Source organism: Colius striatus, chromosome 12 (assembly GCF_028858725.1).
Source record: "Colius striatus isolate bColStr4 chromosome 12, bColStr4.1.hap1, whole genome shotgun sequence".
In the NCBI taxonomy this organism is placed as follows: domain Eukaryota; kingdom Metazoa; phylum Chordata; class Aves; order Coliiformes; family Coliidae; genus Colius; species Colius striatus.
In genome coordinates this window covers 11,406,594-11,425,745 of record NC_084770.1, presented here as the reverse complement: position 1 = coordinate 11,425,745, position 19,152 = coordinate 11,406,594, and the positions used below count along the sequence as shown (strand labels likewise).

Genomic DNA, 19,152 nt, shown 5'->3' with positions numbered 1-19,152 from the left:
TCTCTAAATTCAGACTTTACTAACTTATTTAGGATTCACCAATCACCTTTTTAAAAAAAAAAAGTGATAAGCAGGAACTACCCTCTGCAATTGCATCTGTGAGTTGAGTTTTGCAGTTCCATAAACTACAACAGAATTATTTTAGATTTGGACTGACCAAAGCTACTGCATTTGGGCACTGAGCTCCACGTTAAAAACTAAACACACCTTCTTTTCCTGCTGAGGTTCAGTGTTAGGTTTCTGTCTTTGGAGAACTCTGGAGAGACTTAGCTTGATTTTTCAGCTAAGTCATGCCTCTTGAGTTTCCTGAAGTCAATACAAAAATGGTGCAACCCTGTCTTGTGACTGAAAATATCTGCCTTCCTTCCAAGATGGGATATGAAAGCAGCCAAAAAACCACAAAAGGGTATGAACACGGCTACTATACTTTCACAAAAGTTAAACTACATTCAAATGAGTGTCTGCTTAACAGTTTGTTTTTATTTCCAGTCATAGGCTGATTATCTGTCTAATAACTTCTGTTAATCTTTTTAAAAGACAGATATCTGGTGTTCAGGGTTTTTATCACTGCAAGGGCAAATGGTCTATATATAATTTTCCCCTCTTTAAGGGAAAATAATAATTTTCCCCTCTTATCTACATCACTAAGATACTTTTAACACTCCCCCTCACCGGTTTCTGTTTGTACCAAAAATTAAGCTTTTGTTCTTACCTATGAGGAGGTGAAGCAGCTGCTATTTACAGGTGGTGTGTGGAGGAAAGATGGACCTGTTTTTATTTGTGTAATTTGGGAAGCCAAGAGTTTAGTTGGTGTGGCAGTAGATAATCCTTGTTAAGGTATTTGTGTAGTTTATGGAGAGCTCTGTAACAGAGAACAGATTTTTTTTTCTGTTACCCTTAACCTGGCCCCATTTTTCCTTGCAGAAACAGTTTCAAAAATCCAGAAAAAGCCCTTAGCACTAGAGAGTAGAATCAAGCCAAACAACATTTGGTTTTGCTCCACTGAAGCAACATAGCTACAAGTGTTTAGTTTCCAGCTTGTAAAGTCTGTCCGTAGCTCTCTGATGAGAAAGAATAGTCAAATTATAAACTCAATACTGTTTCACAGCAGACCCCAGTTGTATGTTCCATTAAACTTCAGTCAGAAAGTAATATAGAAGAGTCCTGTAACCTAACTAAACATCCAGATGGAATTTGCCAAACTAATAAAAATAAATAAAAAGAAAATAATCGCCAGAGATGTGTAGTGCTCAGCAAATATAACTATTGCATGCTAAACCTCTCAGGCATGTGCTGCTGCATGCTTAATGAGAGATGGAACCTGTGTCAATACAATAGCATATCAACAGTCCTATCTCCTGTTCCTACAAGGCCACAGCAAGCTACTTGTTGAGAAGAAGGGTGTATTATAAGATAACTTTTCAGGAGAAAATAAGTACTCCACCGTCCTGGGTTTGTCAGGGATAGGGTTAACTTTTCCCAGACAGCCTTTCGAAGTGCATTTGGGTAGGTATACTGATGAGAGAAGTAAATTTGACTGGATAGTTATTTAAGTATACCTCACAGCCATGTAAATTGTGTTAAGAAGAATGTAACATTTCTTGCTCCTTCTGCTTTTTAGCAACACCATTATTAATTAGCCCATCCCTTCCTACTTTAGGAGGAACAAAGAGGTCTGCTGAAAGTGTGCAGTTAAGAGTGAAGAAAAACCATTTTCATGTGATGGTGGAATCTTGATACCACAGACATTTGAATGGAAAATGTCTCTTTTCATAGAAAGGTAATGATGGAAACCCTCATTTTGTGCCTTTTTTTCTCCTCTAAAATATCTGGAGTGGTATTTGATATTTCTTTGTATTTCTTTCCTTCTCTCTTATAAATTTATATTTATATATATATCTCTGTGTATACATATATATATATTTATATATATATGCTATATATATATATAAACCATACAGCAGACTCCATTCACCCTGAAATGGACAACTGCAGCAATTCTACAGAGTCAATATGGCTTGGAGTGGAGAAATTTCTCCTTTCCCTCATGGTCTCTGCATGGATCCCTGCTAGTCAGACTAACAAGTCTAGCAAAGAGTATAATGTGGCCTAGCTGGGAGAGCCTAGGAACAGCTTGCATATGTATTAAGTGACTGAGGACAGCCATCACAGCTAACATGGGCAGGCATTCCTTTGAACAGTATCTAGTTGAAACCAATTATGTTTCAGCACTGCCTTCACTAAAAAACCCCAATCCCTCTTACCCCTCCTTCTTCTGCTCTCAGTTGAAATATTCCACACAGTTTCTTCTTGATGCCTGAAGACAGCCCTTCACACAAAAGCAAAGATTTACAGAAGGAACAGATACCATTATATCAGTATGTACCATGGAAACTTTTTAGCACTCTAAGGATTTTCAACAACCCAAATTATATTTCTGTTCTTTTCTAATGATATTTCCCATCTGTTTCACATTTGCAAAGAGAGATCTGGTCCTTGTTTGTTGCAAACCATACCCTGTCACTACAGCAAGCCCCACAAGGAGTTCACAATGGAGTGCTTTGTAACTCACTCAGGCAGGGAGAACAAAGTCCCAATGACAAGCTGCAGATACACAGTCTAAACCTATGTATCCTGTTGCACTGTTCAGGTATATGTGTTGTGCATATATAATAAAAACCAAGCACAGCTTTAATAATACCTATGCACAAAATATTTGTATACAGCAATGCAACCTAGAAACACTTCAGGGTTCCCTGTTTTCTAACAACAACTATAGAATATGTTTTTCTTTCAGAACTTATTTTTAGTTCCCTTCAGTAGAGTTTTTAATATCATCTTTTCTCCATGCACTCATTATCTCATTCTTCTCCTGAACAGATACTCCTGCCTTGTCTGAAATTATTTCAGTGGGGTTTGTGGGTTTGTATAGAGCACAGTACAAGGCCCAGTGCTGCTCAATTCTTACTCCCCTACCTCAGGGTTTCCTTTGAATCTTTAATCCTGACTAGGGGCTTAGGCTTTGAATTGCTTGTAGGGATTATTCCTAGTAGGAACTTTCTGTAGTAGGTTCTATCTGCATTTATTCCGTTTTAGATCAAATAACATGGATACAGGAAGGACAGTATTTGTAACTTAGGCTAAACTCAATATATTATATTTCTTTTAACAAGCTTATCAAACCTTCTCTGGCATTTTCCATTGACAAAGGGTGAAGACACATCAGAGCTCATAAATCAAATGCATGTTTAAGTGCATCACTGCGTTGGACAGCCCTACTGCTTTTGTGTAGTCTCACAGAGCTATTAGCAATAGGTTCACAGTAGAGAAATATTCAAGGGCTATGACAAATGAGAGGAAGTACAGGAAGAGTCCTAATGAGGTCCAGAACCACTCCTACCCCAGTAATGTGCTAGCATTCAGCTCAAACTGTTACCAGGGTGTACATTTTTAACTGAACTTTTAATTTTAACCTTAGGGGTACTATTGGCCATATAAATGGGTATGAAAAGAAGCAACTCCAAGAGCTAGGGTCATTTGGAGATGTATATTACTGCAAGTAAAGATGGGGGGAAAATATGAATGGTGTAGCTGTCCAAGCTGTGATCTTCATGGATCTATTAACAGACATTCACCATCAAGGGTGAATACTTTGATACTGATGTTTCTCTTTCACACAGATAAGTGTTTTCAGAGCTCTATCACAAGTTGTAGATCCTTGCATAGAAATGAACAGAGAGGTTTAAATGTAGGGACATAAAGCAACCAGGCATGAAATTGTTCTGATTGTTTGAGTATGGAATTTTGTGGAATCTTGTATATTCTGAGCCTTTAAAACTCCATGTTTGTTCCCTTGAGAGAAGAAGGATTCCTCCAGATCCAGAGCTTTCTGCCTCACATCCTTCTCAGAGGAGAACAAGCAATAGGAGAGGTGAGAGGATGGGGTGCAGTTTCTCAAGGAAAGCAAAATTTCAGAAAGAAAAGCAAGATTAAGCTTTTCCTCTCCAACAAGGGAGACACACAACACACTGTCTCCTGGAGTTACAGATTTGTATCTGAAATAGAAAGTATCCTTTCTCCTTAGTCCATAGATGTTCATCAGTTTTTCTCACATGAAGGGAAAACAGCCACATACAGAGCTGATACACCTTTCTCTTTTAGCACAGATGGTGGTCATACTCTGAATGTTGCTTTTCATCATGGAGTCTAAAATTTCCTGACATTTTGCGTGAGCATAGCTTGCAGGACATTTAATAGCCACAGTGCCTCTGGTACATTATGCTTACTCAGCAATTTGATTATTAAAAATCTAGGATGTCAGGATAGATATGATGACATAGCTATGAAAGAACAGTTTTTAAATCATTGAACTTGAAGTTATAGGTTATTCATGTGTTTCACTATTATGAAAATGACATTAAAGAAGAAAGTTCCATCTAATAATAATACCAACAATTACTAAGAGTAAGGAAAAATAAAGTAGCATTAAATTTGATAAAGATGTATGCAGTACATACATCTTAAAGGTCCACCATAAAGAGACAGAAAAGACAGAAAAAATTAATTGCTTCTATAATTTGAAAGTGCTGTTCACAGGTACAAAATTTTGTTCAGTTTTAAATTCAAGCACCCTCACAAAACCTGAAGTGTTTCCATAAATCTTTCTATATCATGCAGAGGTGTAAGTTGTAAATTTCAGAGTTCTACAGCTCAAGAACTAAAGTAACTTTGACAAATAAAATGTGCTTCCTAGTCTAAAACCTGAACACTAGAAAGTTCAGTGACTGTTCTGTAACCAAATAGAAAAAAAAAATGTTTCATATAATGCCAGCCTGAAAATACATAATGTGTTTCTGACTAGAAAATGTTTTCTTTAGTTAGGCAAAATTTGAAGCAAAATTATAAACTTTTGTCTAAGAAGATAGGGAAATAAAACAGGATAGTTTGCCACTCTGCTTTTTTCCCCTTCCTCTTTTTCTGCAGAAGCTATTTAGTCATATCATGGCTAAATTCACATAGTTCCAGACTGAAGCTTTTTGCATGATTTCACCAAAAAGTTTAACTTTGAAATTACTCCAGTTATGTGACTTATATGCCACTAGTTATTTTTTCCTTTGTCTCCTAAGATTTAAAGTCCTTCCTTTTCTGTTAGAGATCCTGTAGAAGGACTTCTGGTTAGAAGCATGCAGTTGAGGGAATAATATTGCTCCACAAGACAAATAGTTAAAGCTACAAGATTGTAAAAAGCAGTTTATGCTTACATCAATCACAGACCCAAAATGAAGGGCACAATTTTCAGAATGGCCTGGACAGTTCTTACTATCCAAGAGTTTTGCCTTTTCCATCTCAGCATTCCCTGAGAAGAAATTACTTTATCAGTTACACAAGTTGTGAAGTATATTGACCATGTAGGGCCCACAATTGTTTTTACAGTTTAGTTTTTAATTGAAAAAATACCAAGCACTAACAATGATTTCAGTAATAATAGCAGAAGATATTCACTTACCCTATGACAATGCAGGAGATGGCAGTTCCCAAAAAGGCATAGGTTAAAATTGATCCTAAGTTACGAAAAAAATGTCTCTGGGGAGGAAAGATTTGGAAATAATATATTCAATAATATATTCCTTCATAATATAGTCAATAGAAGAACATTCAGACCAAGCTGAATCACTGCATCTAAAAGTACCATTTATTACAACCTGTATCTCAAATATAAGATGAAACAATATAGTTTAATATCATTAATTTTTGTCATTTTTCAGTGGAATTCCATTGAAATTCTCTTTTTTGTATCTGGCCAGATGCTTGAGGATCATAACAGAAGTTCACATTGGAAGTATCTGATGCAAACAGTATCATAATCTTATCTCTTGAATAAACAAAGTCCTTATTGTGCAGTATATAAAAACCAGGTTGGCTGTTGCCTACACACAGCATCAACAGTTTCAAAGCGATCTCTTCTGAAAACAGGAATGCCCAAGTGTTCTAAGCTGCACCTTCAAATCTTTGCAAAGATGCAGAAAGGGAGCAGAATGAGGCCCCTGCATCTTTCATTTTCTTCTGTTCTCATCTGTTACTTGGCTTTTCTTTGTCACTGGTCTGTTGGATCTCAAAGTAGCAATCACATTCGCTCACTTTTGTAATGTAAGGAAGAGAAACGTACCTTCTTTAAACTATATCCAGCATGAAATATGATGGGTGGCAGCAAAATATTGAAGAAGATGGAAGGATCAAATGTCATCTGCCAGAAAAGATGAAAGAGAGGGTAAGGAAAAATAAAGTAGCATTAAATTTGATAGGAAAGGTTCTAATTGTATCTTCTTATCAGGATTAATCATGATCATTAATGTTATTCTGAGTTGTTTTCTTGCAAGTATTAATGTATAGTTCTTTACTGCTTATATCTGTAGAATACTACTTCAAAAGTATCCCTTAAAGAGGAAAATTATTAATGCAGTATTTTACAGGGAACACATAGAAACAGCGTTACTTGTGATAGACTCTGCACTACCAGACATACAATTTGAGGGTCCCATTGCTTATTTCCTAGTTCATACACATCTTACTGTTCAGTTTCAGGACAGACACATCGTCCATGTTGTGCCCTCTATGCACCACATACAAAATGATGATAAAAGGCCTGTGCTACCAAAATCAATGAAAAGCTTCTTTTGAAACCTATATATTTAAGCATAGAGCTTGCTAATGTTGCTTAATGGACTACTATCTGTCAGCTAATATGTGCTTTCTTGAACTACTGCACATGAAGACTGTGCACACTTTTACCATCTTCGTTATATTACTCCAGTTAACCTAAAAGTGATCAAAAATTTATTTTACTTCACATTTTTGGCAGGAAAGAGTATTGATTTGGCATGCAAGGTTTTGCTAGCGGGGGGCTGCAGGGGTGGCTTCTGTGAGAAGCTTTTCCTATGTCCAACACATCCAATGCCAGTCAGCTCCAAAGTGGACCCGCTGCTGGCCCAGGCCGAGCCCATCAGCAGTGGTGGGAGTGCCTCAGAGATAACGTATTTAAGAAACAAAGAAAACCCACTGCACAACAGTCTGCAGCTGGAAAGAGTAGTAAGAATATCTGAGAGCAACAAATCTGCAGGCAAGAAGTTCAGTGAAGGAGAGGGAGGAGGTGCTCCAGGCACCTGAGCAAGGATTCCCCTGCAGCCTGTAGTGAACACCATAGTGAGGCCTGAAAACCGCCAATTTTGGCCTGGCTGCATCAAAACAAGCTGTAGACTCTCCACAGTAGCTAGCTATTTCTACTTCCTAACACAATAGTTAATTGTTTTAGTTAATAGTTAATTAAGTTTAGTAAAGCACAAATTGTCTGTTTTGGCAAAAGGACTGCTGCCAAAAGATAAGAAATTCACCAATGTATAAGCCTTTTCCTCCAGATTTTGATTTGAAGGTTTTATGATGGCCTCAATTATTAGTGGCTTAACTAATATACAAATAACAGCCTTGGTTCTTTGGTTTTGGGTTTTTTTTTGTTTGTTCTGACACTGTAAGTCATATTGTTGTGGCAATAAAACTGTAATTTGCTTCTGGTGACAGTTTTCTACCTCTGTGTTACTTAAGATGCAACACATCACTGTGTTGTGAAATCTGAGAGGCACTGATGCTGTTGTGTTCCCTACATATCTTATATCTGTTCTATAGGCAGAGAGATTTCCTATAGCGGCCATAAGCTAAGGACTAGATTCAGCCCTTCTTCAAAGACTAATTGGATTTTCTGCAAAGATATAGCTGAGGTGGTATTTGCTTTCAGAACTGAAGATTTGTTACTAGGTAAGTCTCTTCATGGTTCTTGTTCCAAACCACTGGCTGGCAGAGCAGCAGACACCACTTCATTCTCTGTTATGCAGTTTCTTACAGTCAAACGCTTGTGTCAGTCCTGTTCATGTGAAATATAAATTCTTGTTTCTAAAACTGTCAGAAACAGTTTATAAAAGATACATTAAAATTTTTGAAGTAATAATAGAATGAGGAGGCTGTTGGGCAAGGTAAAAGTTCTTACTCTGGACATTGTCAGTACACCATTCATATTTGCCTTCAACTTCAGGCACAGAAAGAGACCAAGGACAACTTTCAGCCATTGCAAATCATTAAAAGTTGCTTTTAATGAAATAGAATCCCGTTTAAAAGCACAGCATTGCTGGAGAAAAAAATATTTTAATAAGTCTGTGTACTGTTTACTCTTCTGTCAGAGGGCTATATAATACCAGTATGTTCTAAAGAGACACGGTGTAAGTAACACAAAGACTTGCAACTCCTTTGTTCTGATAAAGTGATATTTTAAGGCTACAGTATTCTAGATGAATTATTTAGCTTTGAAAGAGTGAGACTTGCCTACAAATTGCTTCTGTCTTCTCACTGACAGATAGCTTGATTTCATAAACAGGAAGTGAGAACTCAGCCTTTTTTTTTCCAGTCTGCTTACTTTGAATTATAAAGTTGAAAAAAATCTAGCTGGCAAATAATGTGCCAGAAAATGTAACTGTGCTGGCAACTTCATTGAAAATCCAGTAGAAAAAGGATTTTCTTCACTTATGAACTAACAGCCTTAAATGTTAATTCTGGAATTAATTCAGTAAATAAGCTAATTTTTTTTCCTTAGGCATCAGAAATCCTGGCTGCATGTTTTATTATTCAAAACTGTTACGAAGAACACACATTTGTAAATTATAACACAGTCTATTCTTTCTGATAAATGCATTTAGTAAACTCTTGTACTGAGGTCAAAAGGGAATTACAGTTGTAGAAAAAGCAGAGCATGGTGTGATCATGTTTTCTGTTTTTTACATTACTGCTATTGCCAGTCAGGAAGGCTGCCAGGCATTGTTATTGCCTCCTAAATACTGTTGAATATCTCCCTCTTTCTTTTTTATTTAATTTCATTTTAATAGGGCATTTGCCAGATAATTTTAAAGGAAAAGAATGAAAATTCAGGCAGGCCTGTCCAGTAAGAGTCCCACAATTCACAGTTGAGACCTTCAAGGATCTTCCAGCAAAGTAAGACTATGGAAATAAGATTGAGCAATCCCCTGTAAGGGTAACAGAAACTTCTGTTCCATCTAATGCTCCTTCTTTTTCCTAACACAAGTCAACTTTGGTATATCAGGCTTAATGAAGATGTTAAAGGAAACTAACCACGCAGTTTGGCTCAGACAAAATTCTTACAACCATTTAACAGGAAAGAGAATAAAGATTCAGCAAAATCTGACTAGTTTGACTGCCCCAGTTATTTTCCTGTCTCCACCCACCACAGCTCTAGAAGTCCTGGAGAGTCTAACTCTTTCTGAGCATGGCAGGAGTCTGCCAGTAACAACAGACAGGCCCATGGTGCTGCATCAGCAAGAAACTGGAGCAGATGGTTAATTCCTAATTCTGCTGAGTTCCCCACTGTATATTCTCAGAATAACATTGTTTTTATAATGATAACCACTATAATTCATTAAACATGTATTACTGTATTAGATAAACAATAACACAATAATGAAGAATAATGTATTGCAATAGTTGTAAGGGGTTAGAAACTTCATGTGAATATGTAATATCTTTCAGCATAAAATCCAAGTTTTAAAATGTCCCTTTGCACTCAGGAGCTCTTTAAATTACTGCCATTTTTTCCAGAAAGGAGATGTTACAAAAAGTAAATATTGTGAGAGTGGGGAAAGAATATACTAACAAAGTAAAATATTTTAATTTTATCTACTGGGAAACAGAAAAGGCCTGGACATTATAAGAAAGTGTAAACTTCCTTCCAGACTTCCCTTTTTGCATCTAGCCTGAATTGCTACTATGCTGTCTCCCCAAGCATGGGGACAGCCAGTGAAATCCCCACTGAGGACCACTGAAGTAGTGAATGAATGTATTCAAACACCATAATGCATTGTTATGAAAACAACCCACTTATCTATGGAAGTGATGATGATTGTCAGGTTTCTATTGCACTTTATTTGCTTCCTATTCTCCTTCACCACTTACCCTTCTCACCCTAAATCCCAAATATTCTTTCTCTGTCATATTTTGCATGAAACTTGTTTTCTTCTGTCAAGGATGTAAATAAAAGAAATGTCTTATACTGTTTAGAATGAAAATGAGATAGGTTTTACCTTCTGAAGCATTGCATTCCCTTGGTGACCATTGACATTGTGATGGCTGATCTCTCTTTTGTATTGATATTCATAGACTTGATTAGTTATATTAATAAGTAGAGTGGATGGCCCAGATTTCAGCTTTTCGCATTCATACACAGTTCCGCTTTCAACATCTGATGCTTTTGTTGCGTATCTTATAATTAATCCCATTAAAAGGCCTGGAGAGTAAAATAAATAAATAAATAAATAGACCAACCCAAAGAGACTGTGGTACTTTTAAGCATCTGATTCAACACAATTACTGATATGGAGAAAAACAAACTCTTTTAAAGCTAGGATACCACTCTCAGTGTTTCTACCATCACAGAGGCACACCTCACTCAATGTGCCATGGATGACCACAAAATGTTCTTCTGAAATAGTAATTTCATTAGAATACAGATGTTGGTTTCACATATTCTCAGTTGTACTCCTATTTTTGTGATCGAGTTGCTGGAATCATTCTGATATAGTAATTAACTGAGTTACTCACCTACTGCGTTATTAATAGGTACTTAGAGATGGGGAATCCCTGCATAACTAATGTACTGTACTGGACATATAAAAATCAGCTGTACTTTTAGAGATTTTACACTTCATTTCTGGGGGCAAAACTCTGACACAGTATCCTTAGGTATATTCTGCTTTCTCTAGAAGACTATTTTTGAGACTTTATAAATGTGGGAAAACAAAAGCAGGAGAAAGGAAAGGAAGATGGGCTTAATTTGATTATCTACAATTTAGTACTCTTATCTAAGACAGATCATTTGGCTTCCTTTACAGCTAGCATAGAATAAAATGTACTTCTGCAATTGTCCTCTGGAAGGTTTGCTTTCTTTTGGCTCTAGTGGGAGCTTGCATGATTACTTCAGGAGAGGTGACTAATATTTAGCTGAATAAAATTACTGCAAATTCCTGAGATTATTTCCACCCTCAGACACTTGGATTTGTTTTCAAATTGAATTTCCACACTTCTTTTATGTCTTGTGTGTTTTAAGTCCCATGTATATGGTGAACAGCTTTACACTTACTCATTATGAACACATTCATAAAATGCTAGAAAATGCTCAGATTAAATATTGATTGAAGATATCTAAAGATCTAGATAGATATTAATGAAAGATAAGAAAGAAATAAAATTACAGGAAATAGCTGATAAGCATCTGAAAAATATGTTTAAGTTTTATCCAGTAATCAGATGCCGTCGTGACAAAAATGATCATAAACGCCTTGAGAGGAAAACAGGATGTCTTTGTTACTGTCAGAGACTCTCTGGACTGCAGGTTTCTAGAATACATGCAAGGCAAGTTTGTAGCTTTCTGAACTGGTGCTACAACAGAGTAACAGTCGTATTGCTTGTTTATGCATTAGCATTTATGTGTGTTTTGTATCTGTTTTTTAGTATGGTTGGTTTCTTAAAATGGTACCAGATTTAGACAAGGAGTAGAAAAACCCAAGACCACTTTCTTCAGTTATGCAGCATTTGTGCAATAAATCAGGTAATAAATTTAGCTACAGTGAAGGACAGAGTTCCTAAAAATTTTAGGGAAAAGCACATATGGGAAAAGGGAAGCAAGCACTGAATGTGTTACTATGGATATGACTTCTACAATGGTCATCCCCAGATGTCCAAATCATGAGTCAGAACCCAGGAAACCATTGATTAATTAAAACAATCAAGGTTTTCTTCTTATTTTTAATTAGATTTTCTCTAGAACCACATATTTTGTTTTCAAATTCAATTTCAAATACATTAAAAATTCAACTTCATTGGTTGTTTGAACAAGACTTGATGTTTCCTTCTCATTCTCTGGAATAAAAAGCTTCTAGTTTTCCTTTTACCGTTGTTGTTCCTATCACTCAATGTTTTAAACTACAGCCTCTGTTGCATTTCTGTTATCAGATGTTACACAGACTTAACCTACTAAGGTAACAGAAATACTTTGCAGACATCCACCAAAGCCTGTGCAAGGACACTGGCAGAAAAAGAGCATTCAAAACCAGCAATATTTGGCAATACACAAAACACAGTTTGCTAGAATCAATATAAAGTTACAAGATGAAATAGGCTTCAAATAGGCAGGAGAAAAGGGTATTTGGTTAGATGAATATGCTGTTACAACCTGTTCACCCATCCGATCATCTACTCTTTAATTTCCATTTTCTTCTGCATTCTCTCTGCTTATTTCCCTGTATGATGCTCATGATCTTTTCCAGACATGATTCTTCTGTGCTTGCCTAACTTCTTGTCTTGCTGCATTTCCTAGTCTCTCTTTTTCTGTATAGTTTTACCTAGAACCTTACACTATATCTTCCAAAATTATTTAAAACAGTATTTTTTTTTCTTCAACTGGCCTTGTGTCTGTTACAACAGCAACAGCAAGCATTATGCTTATTTGTACATGTAACAGTCTTGGTGCATGCAGAAGACAGGAATCTCAGGAAATAGCACTATTTTTAACTGAGAGCTTAAAAATAATGAATGAAGAGCTAAAAACATGAAAGTGATTTTAAAAATAAGAGTGTAAATTCTACTAATCAAAGTTGTTCTGCTCTTTTTTTGTTTAGCTTTCCAAGTTTAACTATTTAAATGGCTTGTACACATAATAACTTTTAGAATGACAACATGGAACTACTCAGGGAAGATCAGTGGAGACCATCTGACATTGCCTTTCCTGTCTCTTGTGCAGCCAGGAGGACTACAGTGTCCTTCAATATTCTGAGATTCCTAATATGTGTGTTATACTGGCTAATACAGCATCTACTTTGAACAATATTATATGTGATTGTTTTAAAAATGAAAACAAATGTTCTTAATTGTAGCAATGCAGTTACATTGAATTGTTGAAAGGCAAATTATTTTAACCTGTAGTGTCAAGTTTAGACTAGGAGTAGAGGACTGTTCTGATTATGCCTTCTGAGATGATGTTATCTTCAGCTGTAATCTCAAATTGGCTCTCTAGTTTTCTGGAATGGAAACATGTGCAAATATTGTAGATCCTAGTCCTGCAAGACAGCTCTTGAGTATAAATAAATCCATTTGCAGAGAAGGAGCATTTTAGAAGTATGGTCACAGTAGCTACAGAGAAATAAAGTTGAACACTGACTGAGATTTACAACTGGAATTCAGATTTTCCTTTTGGGTTTTCTTCTACCAGCTTTAGATCTTATCCTCTGATGGAGTCCAGATCTGGGTAATGTACAGAGCCACACAAATAATGAAATTATAATGAAAGCAGAAGGAAACTGTAAGAGTATTGAACAGTATACACATATTGGAGAAACTACATTAGAGAAGATTCTGAAAACTGATATTCTTGTGACATCATTGGGATTTTGATGTCCTTGTAGCTCTCAAGGAAATTCTACAATGTATTAAATTTTAACAAAATGAGAATGGGATCCATAAAGATGGGTTGATTCAGAATACTCTCAAATGCTCTGTAGAAGGTTCAGACAAAAACAATTGCTATCACTACACTACATTGCAAGAGTCAAGATAATGATGGGATTGTTTTCTTCCTTCAGTAATACAGGCGCCAAACACCCTCTTTAAAACCCCCAGTGTGTTACAAATCTGGGAAGAGTGTATTTAATATTTTAGTAGGTGTACAAATTATGGAATGCACTTTCTGCCTTCAGTCGTTATATAACATTTCTTTCATGATAGAATTCAGGTAATATTCTAATAGAAATAATTAATTTTAAATAGGTATATGATGTACTCTCCCTTCCACTACTCTCTCTTCCAAACAGAAACCATGCTTTTGTAATGTATCTTGAAAAAAAAACCCACAACAAACCCAAAAACATTGGGGAAATAGAATTTGTATGTATCTACTATGAAAAAAAAGACTAATAATTTCTAATTTCTTTGCAATCAGTGTTTTGTGGCAGAAAAATTAAACTTGACTTTTTACTCACAAAGTTTTGTGGACTCAGATATATAAAAACATGTATTTAAAACCACAACTTCGGTATAAACAGTTCTGATTTCACAGTGGCATGCACAGAAAGCCTGACTTTATCATGTAAGTCTAGGAATTCAGCAGTTAAAAATCCCTGAAGATGAGACAGGAATGATGCTGTATCCCTTACCTAACATCACAAGTAGGTGTTATGCTAAGGCACTTATTAACCTGAGTAAAAAAGTTTCAAATAGTATTATATCAATTAAAGATGATGGTAATTGTAAATGCACTCTTACGCAAGGCAAAACTGGAGTGTACTAACACTGAGTACCTAGCTTGTGTTCTAGGAGTCCAAATCCAATTATAAATGTTTTCAGCTCATCTTTCTCTTATTTAAGGCAGTGTGCTTCAAAACTGATACAAGGACTTCATTTAATTAATGTTTTAAACACATTTATTTAAATGCTGGATTTAAACCTAATAAGAGTATAACTAATGTTACGGGTCATCCTTTGAGGTAAGATCTTGAAGCAAAATCTCTAACCATGTTAAAATCTCAGCTATATTTAAACTGAAAGCAATGCAGATTTTTCAGCTGGAAACAGGATAAGGTTCTTAATAAAGATTAGCATATTGGAAGGGATTTCTAAGTCACTCATGACAAACTCCCGAGCTAAACAGGACTGTTCTTTCACCAGCATTTTCTCTAGTCAGCTGTTAAATGCCTTCCATAGTGATGACACTCAGGGATGCAGTTTTAGCCATTTCTTGAATTTCCCCAATATTTTAGGATTTCTTCTTAATATCTTTGTTAGACTCAAGAGTGTTATTCCTCTGACCTTCCCACTAAAAAATGCCAATTTCTGCCTTGATCACGATTTTCCCATGCTTTCCAATGAATTCTGACAATCTTTACATCTTTAATTGGCCTCACCTCCACTCTAATGGGTGTCACACATTCCCTAGGAGTGACAACTATTTAAGATGAGAACATTTTCAACCAAAGCTGCTAATTAACCCAGCAGATAAAAGACACAGATTGTATTGATGGGGTGGTTTGTTTTGGGGTGGGTTTTTTTTTGTTAGGTTTCTTTTGCTGAAGTTTCATTTTGGCTGCCTACCTGCAAGAGGATTTAGCCACTTAATCAGAGGTAACTGGTAGCACTTGTGTAGCCTTGATAATTAAATTTTGGGGAGGATGAGAAATTTGGATACTAACACTCAGGTTTTTTGCTGTGGGCTCTGAACTATTCCTCCACTAAAGTGGAGGGCTATGAGTATTATATGGGGAATTTGGCACCTAACGTATTATAACCAAGGTACTTAAGGATACCAGCCCCTCGAGGAGCTGGGTAATAAACACATCTTTATTGTCAGTTGTCTATTATCTAGTATTAAGAGGCCACCTTCTGGGGTCTGGTGATAAGACAGAGGCCAGGTACTCTTGCCTGAGAAAAGTGACATTCAGTTTTCATTACTTCATTACTGTAGATATTCTACCTCACTAATTCTGACTATGCTGTTGCCTAGAAAATAGTGTTGATGATGCTCTTCCCTTTATGAGTGGGACAAAGCTGTTCTTTCATATTTACCTGCCTCCTTGATAAATAGAAATCAGGAAGGAAGTTTACTGTTTGAGGTCTGTTTGTCCAACAAAGCTACATGAGCAGAGAAATTTGATCTCTGAGGTACTGGAAAACAGAGGAATGAACGAATAAACAGGTATGTGTATTCCTCTGTGTTGTGAGTGATTTTTTTTTCAGTTTGGTGTCGAAACAAAATAATTTGTTTAAATACTTTCAAGCTAAGTGCTTTGAAATGTGTGTCTATATATGTGCATGTATATGTACACACATAACTTTTTTTTTTGTGAAATAATGTTGAATTCCTGTTGAATTAATTCTTGCAAATTAATTCTGGGTTATGCTAAGTGCTTTAGTTTTTTTTTTTTTTTTTTGCAACTGCAGATTAAAAGCAATAATTAAATATAGCTATATTTAGTATTGAAACATTGCTTTTAAAAAAACCCCTCAGTTTTTAAAGTTTCTAAAAGGACAGTTTTCCAGTACTGGCTTTTTTTAGCTGGAACTACTAGCCTAAAACAGCATTTTCTATCAGGTTGTTCATAGTGTTCCATCTGTTCTGCACTTTGCAGTAACTGTAAAACTTCTTGTGATCTTCCTCATATTTCATTCTGTCTCTCCTTTTCCTTGTTATCTGTTATCTTCCCCTGTTACATTATCTTGGTAAGCAATAAAGACCCATCTATCACAGGGTGGGACAAGACTGCAAATTCTTCTGTTACTTAAAGCAAAATTAACAATTTCTTGTGCTGTTATTCATGTATTTAGCAATTAGCTCAATGGGCAGGAGTAAAGCAAACTGTTGGTCAAAAACTTTTTTTGTTTGTACAAAACACGCATAAACCACTTTTTCTCTTTCTAAAACTGAAGGCAAAAAAGGAGGACAGAATTTAGCTTACTGTTGCTGCTTGGTGCCATGAAGATTTTCTCCTAGAGTTGCTGCCTCTATTATGACCTCTGAAATTCACCTTTCTTGTCATTATCCCTATTCCACAATGCTAAAGATATCTGAACCCATATCTAGTAAAAAAAGGACATCATCAGCTTTTTGTATCATGCAAGTAAGCTTTTTTTCCTGTTTGAAGGCCATCATAAATAATGCAAGATTAAATATGTGGTTTATTTACAATAATGAGGGATATTTCCTTTGTTCATTAATGTTTTAATAATTTAAAAGCTCTGTCCTACTGCAGCACTAATCTCTTAACCTATCAAAAGAATATCATGAGCTGGTTATCCTCATGATGTGAAGCAAAATAGAAATAAAAGACAAACAAAACTCTAAATATTGATTTACTTGTGTAATGTTGTATTCCACCATATTGTGAATCTATTTTTATAAGCTTTTTTACAAATTTTCAACAAATGTTATCAGCTGCACATGAGAAACAGCACAGTAGTGTAAAGGAAGCAACTATAGAACAGTCATCCCTGTAATTAGTAAAAGGTTGTTGTAATTTACACATTAATCATAATGAATACATTGTGGTGTTTCATGGCTTTCCTTCTAGAAATGCCACTAACAACTGTATTCTTAGTGATGCTATGTAGCTTATACCCTGTAATACAACAGTCTAGGCCATGTCTGACAACATAAACTATGGCATTTAAGTATTGAGTGATGTGTATTTCAGTCTCAACTTATTCAGTTGAAGCGTGTTTTCTATATGCACTAGATTTCAAGATTAGATAAAGGGCATATTGTAAAATAAATAATTTTTTTGCAACTTTAAAATAAATGCAAGGCATATAAAAATTAAGAAATACCACAGACTCAGGTGTTATGGGTTTAATACAAGAGTTTCTTGTTTGCTTGCTTTCCTTCAAAGTATCAAGTCAGTTGTGAAGATAGTAAGCCAAGATGAAATAGCCCGTTCTTTAAATTTCATACAGTTAATTTAGCTAATGAAATAGTTTGAAAGTGTTACAAGGAAGACTCTGATCTTCAGCTGCAGTCCTCCTAAGGAACTGAGATAATCTTAAAAAGGTTGACATAGAAAGAGAAAATGAAGCTTTTATCTCAAAATGTAGAGGTCAATTGCCTTTTCTTTTGCAAGCTTGCAGCTGAACCTCCAAAGTTTTTTTGCATTTGGTGTGCTATGTTAAACAAATATCCTTCAGAATATGCAATCCTAAACAGTTTTGGGTATGACACTACTAGGGTATATTATATGTGTAGAATGATTCAGAGTCAAAACAGGCTGTCAATTAGACACATCATGACTGAGCTGTTGGTTTAGATCTTCCATTTCGATAGTGTTACCCTCCTCTGTGTGTGTTATGATAACAGAAATGGCAGTCACATACTTAGAGAAAAGTGAAACAAAGAAGATGACAAGAGAAATTATCATACATGTAAGTGTATACTGTCAAACTGGTGAGTACTACTTAACAGTGGACAATGCAGAAAGTTCTACGTGAGTGATACACAATATCTTAAAACTTCATGAAAGGTTAGAGCCAGATAGGTAAACTGAAATTACATTACAATGCCAGCATTCAGAGGAGACATGACAGAGGCATTCTTCATAGTGTGATTATCAAAAGCACACAGAAAAAGAAAGAAAAAAAAAAGAAAAATGGCAAGATCATTTAAACTTTATTAGACAACATCACTGTATAAACAAGGCTACCTACTGAAACAACTTTGAATGTTATACAAAACAAGCAAGGAAAAGTGAGCAAATTAAACGATCCCTTTCACTGGGACAACTTCATTCGTTTGAATAAACTCCCTAACTCCTAAAGTGTCATGCAGTGACTGTCTGCCCACAGAGGAACATAACACACATATTGTGAGGATAACCAGCTCATGATAGTTGCTCCCTTAACAAGTCAGCCTCCAGGTACTTCATCAGGAATGCTGTAACATTATTATTTTACTGTACAGCTATGGAACTGATGACATTTCATTCAGCACATTTTTTGGCCATAAATATGTGACTAGTCTCATATTCAGCTGGCATTTGATTTTATACTCACCATAAAGCATAGCTCCTCCGGTTTCATGCAAAAAACGGAATCGATGGTTTTTAAACAACCAAATTGTTAATATTGTAAGAATGAGCAGAAAGTTAAAGACTAGCAACTCCACAGCTCCCTGATGATAAAACCGATCTTCATCTTTCACTGATACATATTTCTTCAGTGTCTCCATTTCACTCCCTTTATGGAAAATATGTACAAAATGAAAGAAGAAAAAAAAATTCACAGGAAGGAAAGTGTTATCGCCTGTGGTACAAAAAGTCCAGATACCGCAGAAATTCACAGCAAGCACATCTGTTTCATTTGCAGCCTCATGGTAATGTGCCCCAGCTCAGAATTCAGCTGGATTCTAGTTACGGCTTCCTGTTTCTCTCTTAAAGCTGCCCTGTCTCATTTTTAATGTTACAGTTGCATCACTGGACTGCGCTTGCTCCAGCTGTAGATGCACCTCCAAGGCTCAGGCTCTGTTAAGTTCTAAAATTCTGCAGTAAAACTTTTTCTATGTTCATAATATTT

At 35.8% G+C, this 19,152-nt stretch overlaps 1 protein-coding gene across 1 annotated transcript in view; it reads right to left on the bottom strand.

Annotated features, from left to right (window-relative positions):
* SLC9A9 (solute carrier family 9 member A9) overlaps positions 1-18,934 on the bottom strand; it is a 183,560-nt gene extending 164,626 nt beyond the window's left edge. The window contains exons 1-4 of the mRNA XM_062005547.1: positions 18,634-18,934; positions 10,134-10,336; positions 6,167-6,244; positions 5,507-5,583 (exon numbers count right to left, since the gene is read on the bottom strand). Coding sequence (XP_061861531.1) covers positions 5,507-5,583; positions 6,167-6,244; positions 10,134-10,336; positions 18,634-18,808 — 533 coding nt within the window. The 5' untranslated portion in view covers positions 18,809-18,934. The remainder of the gene's footprint in view (positions 1-5,506; positions 5,584-6,166; positions 6,245-10,133; positions 10,337-18,633) is intronic.
* Between the last annotated feature and the right edge of the window lie 218 nt (positions 18,935-19,152).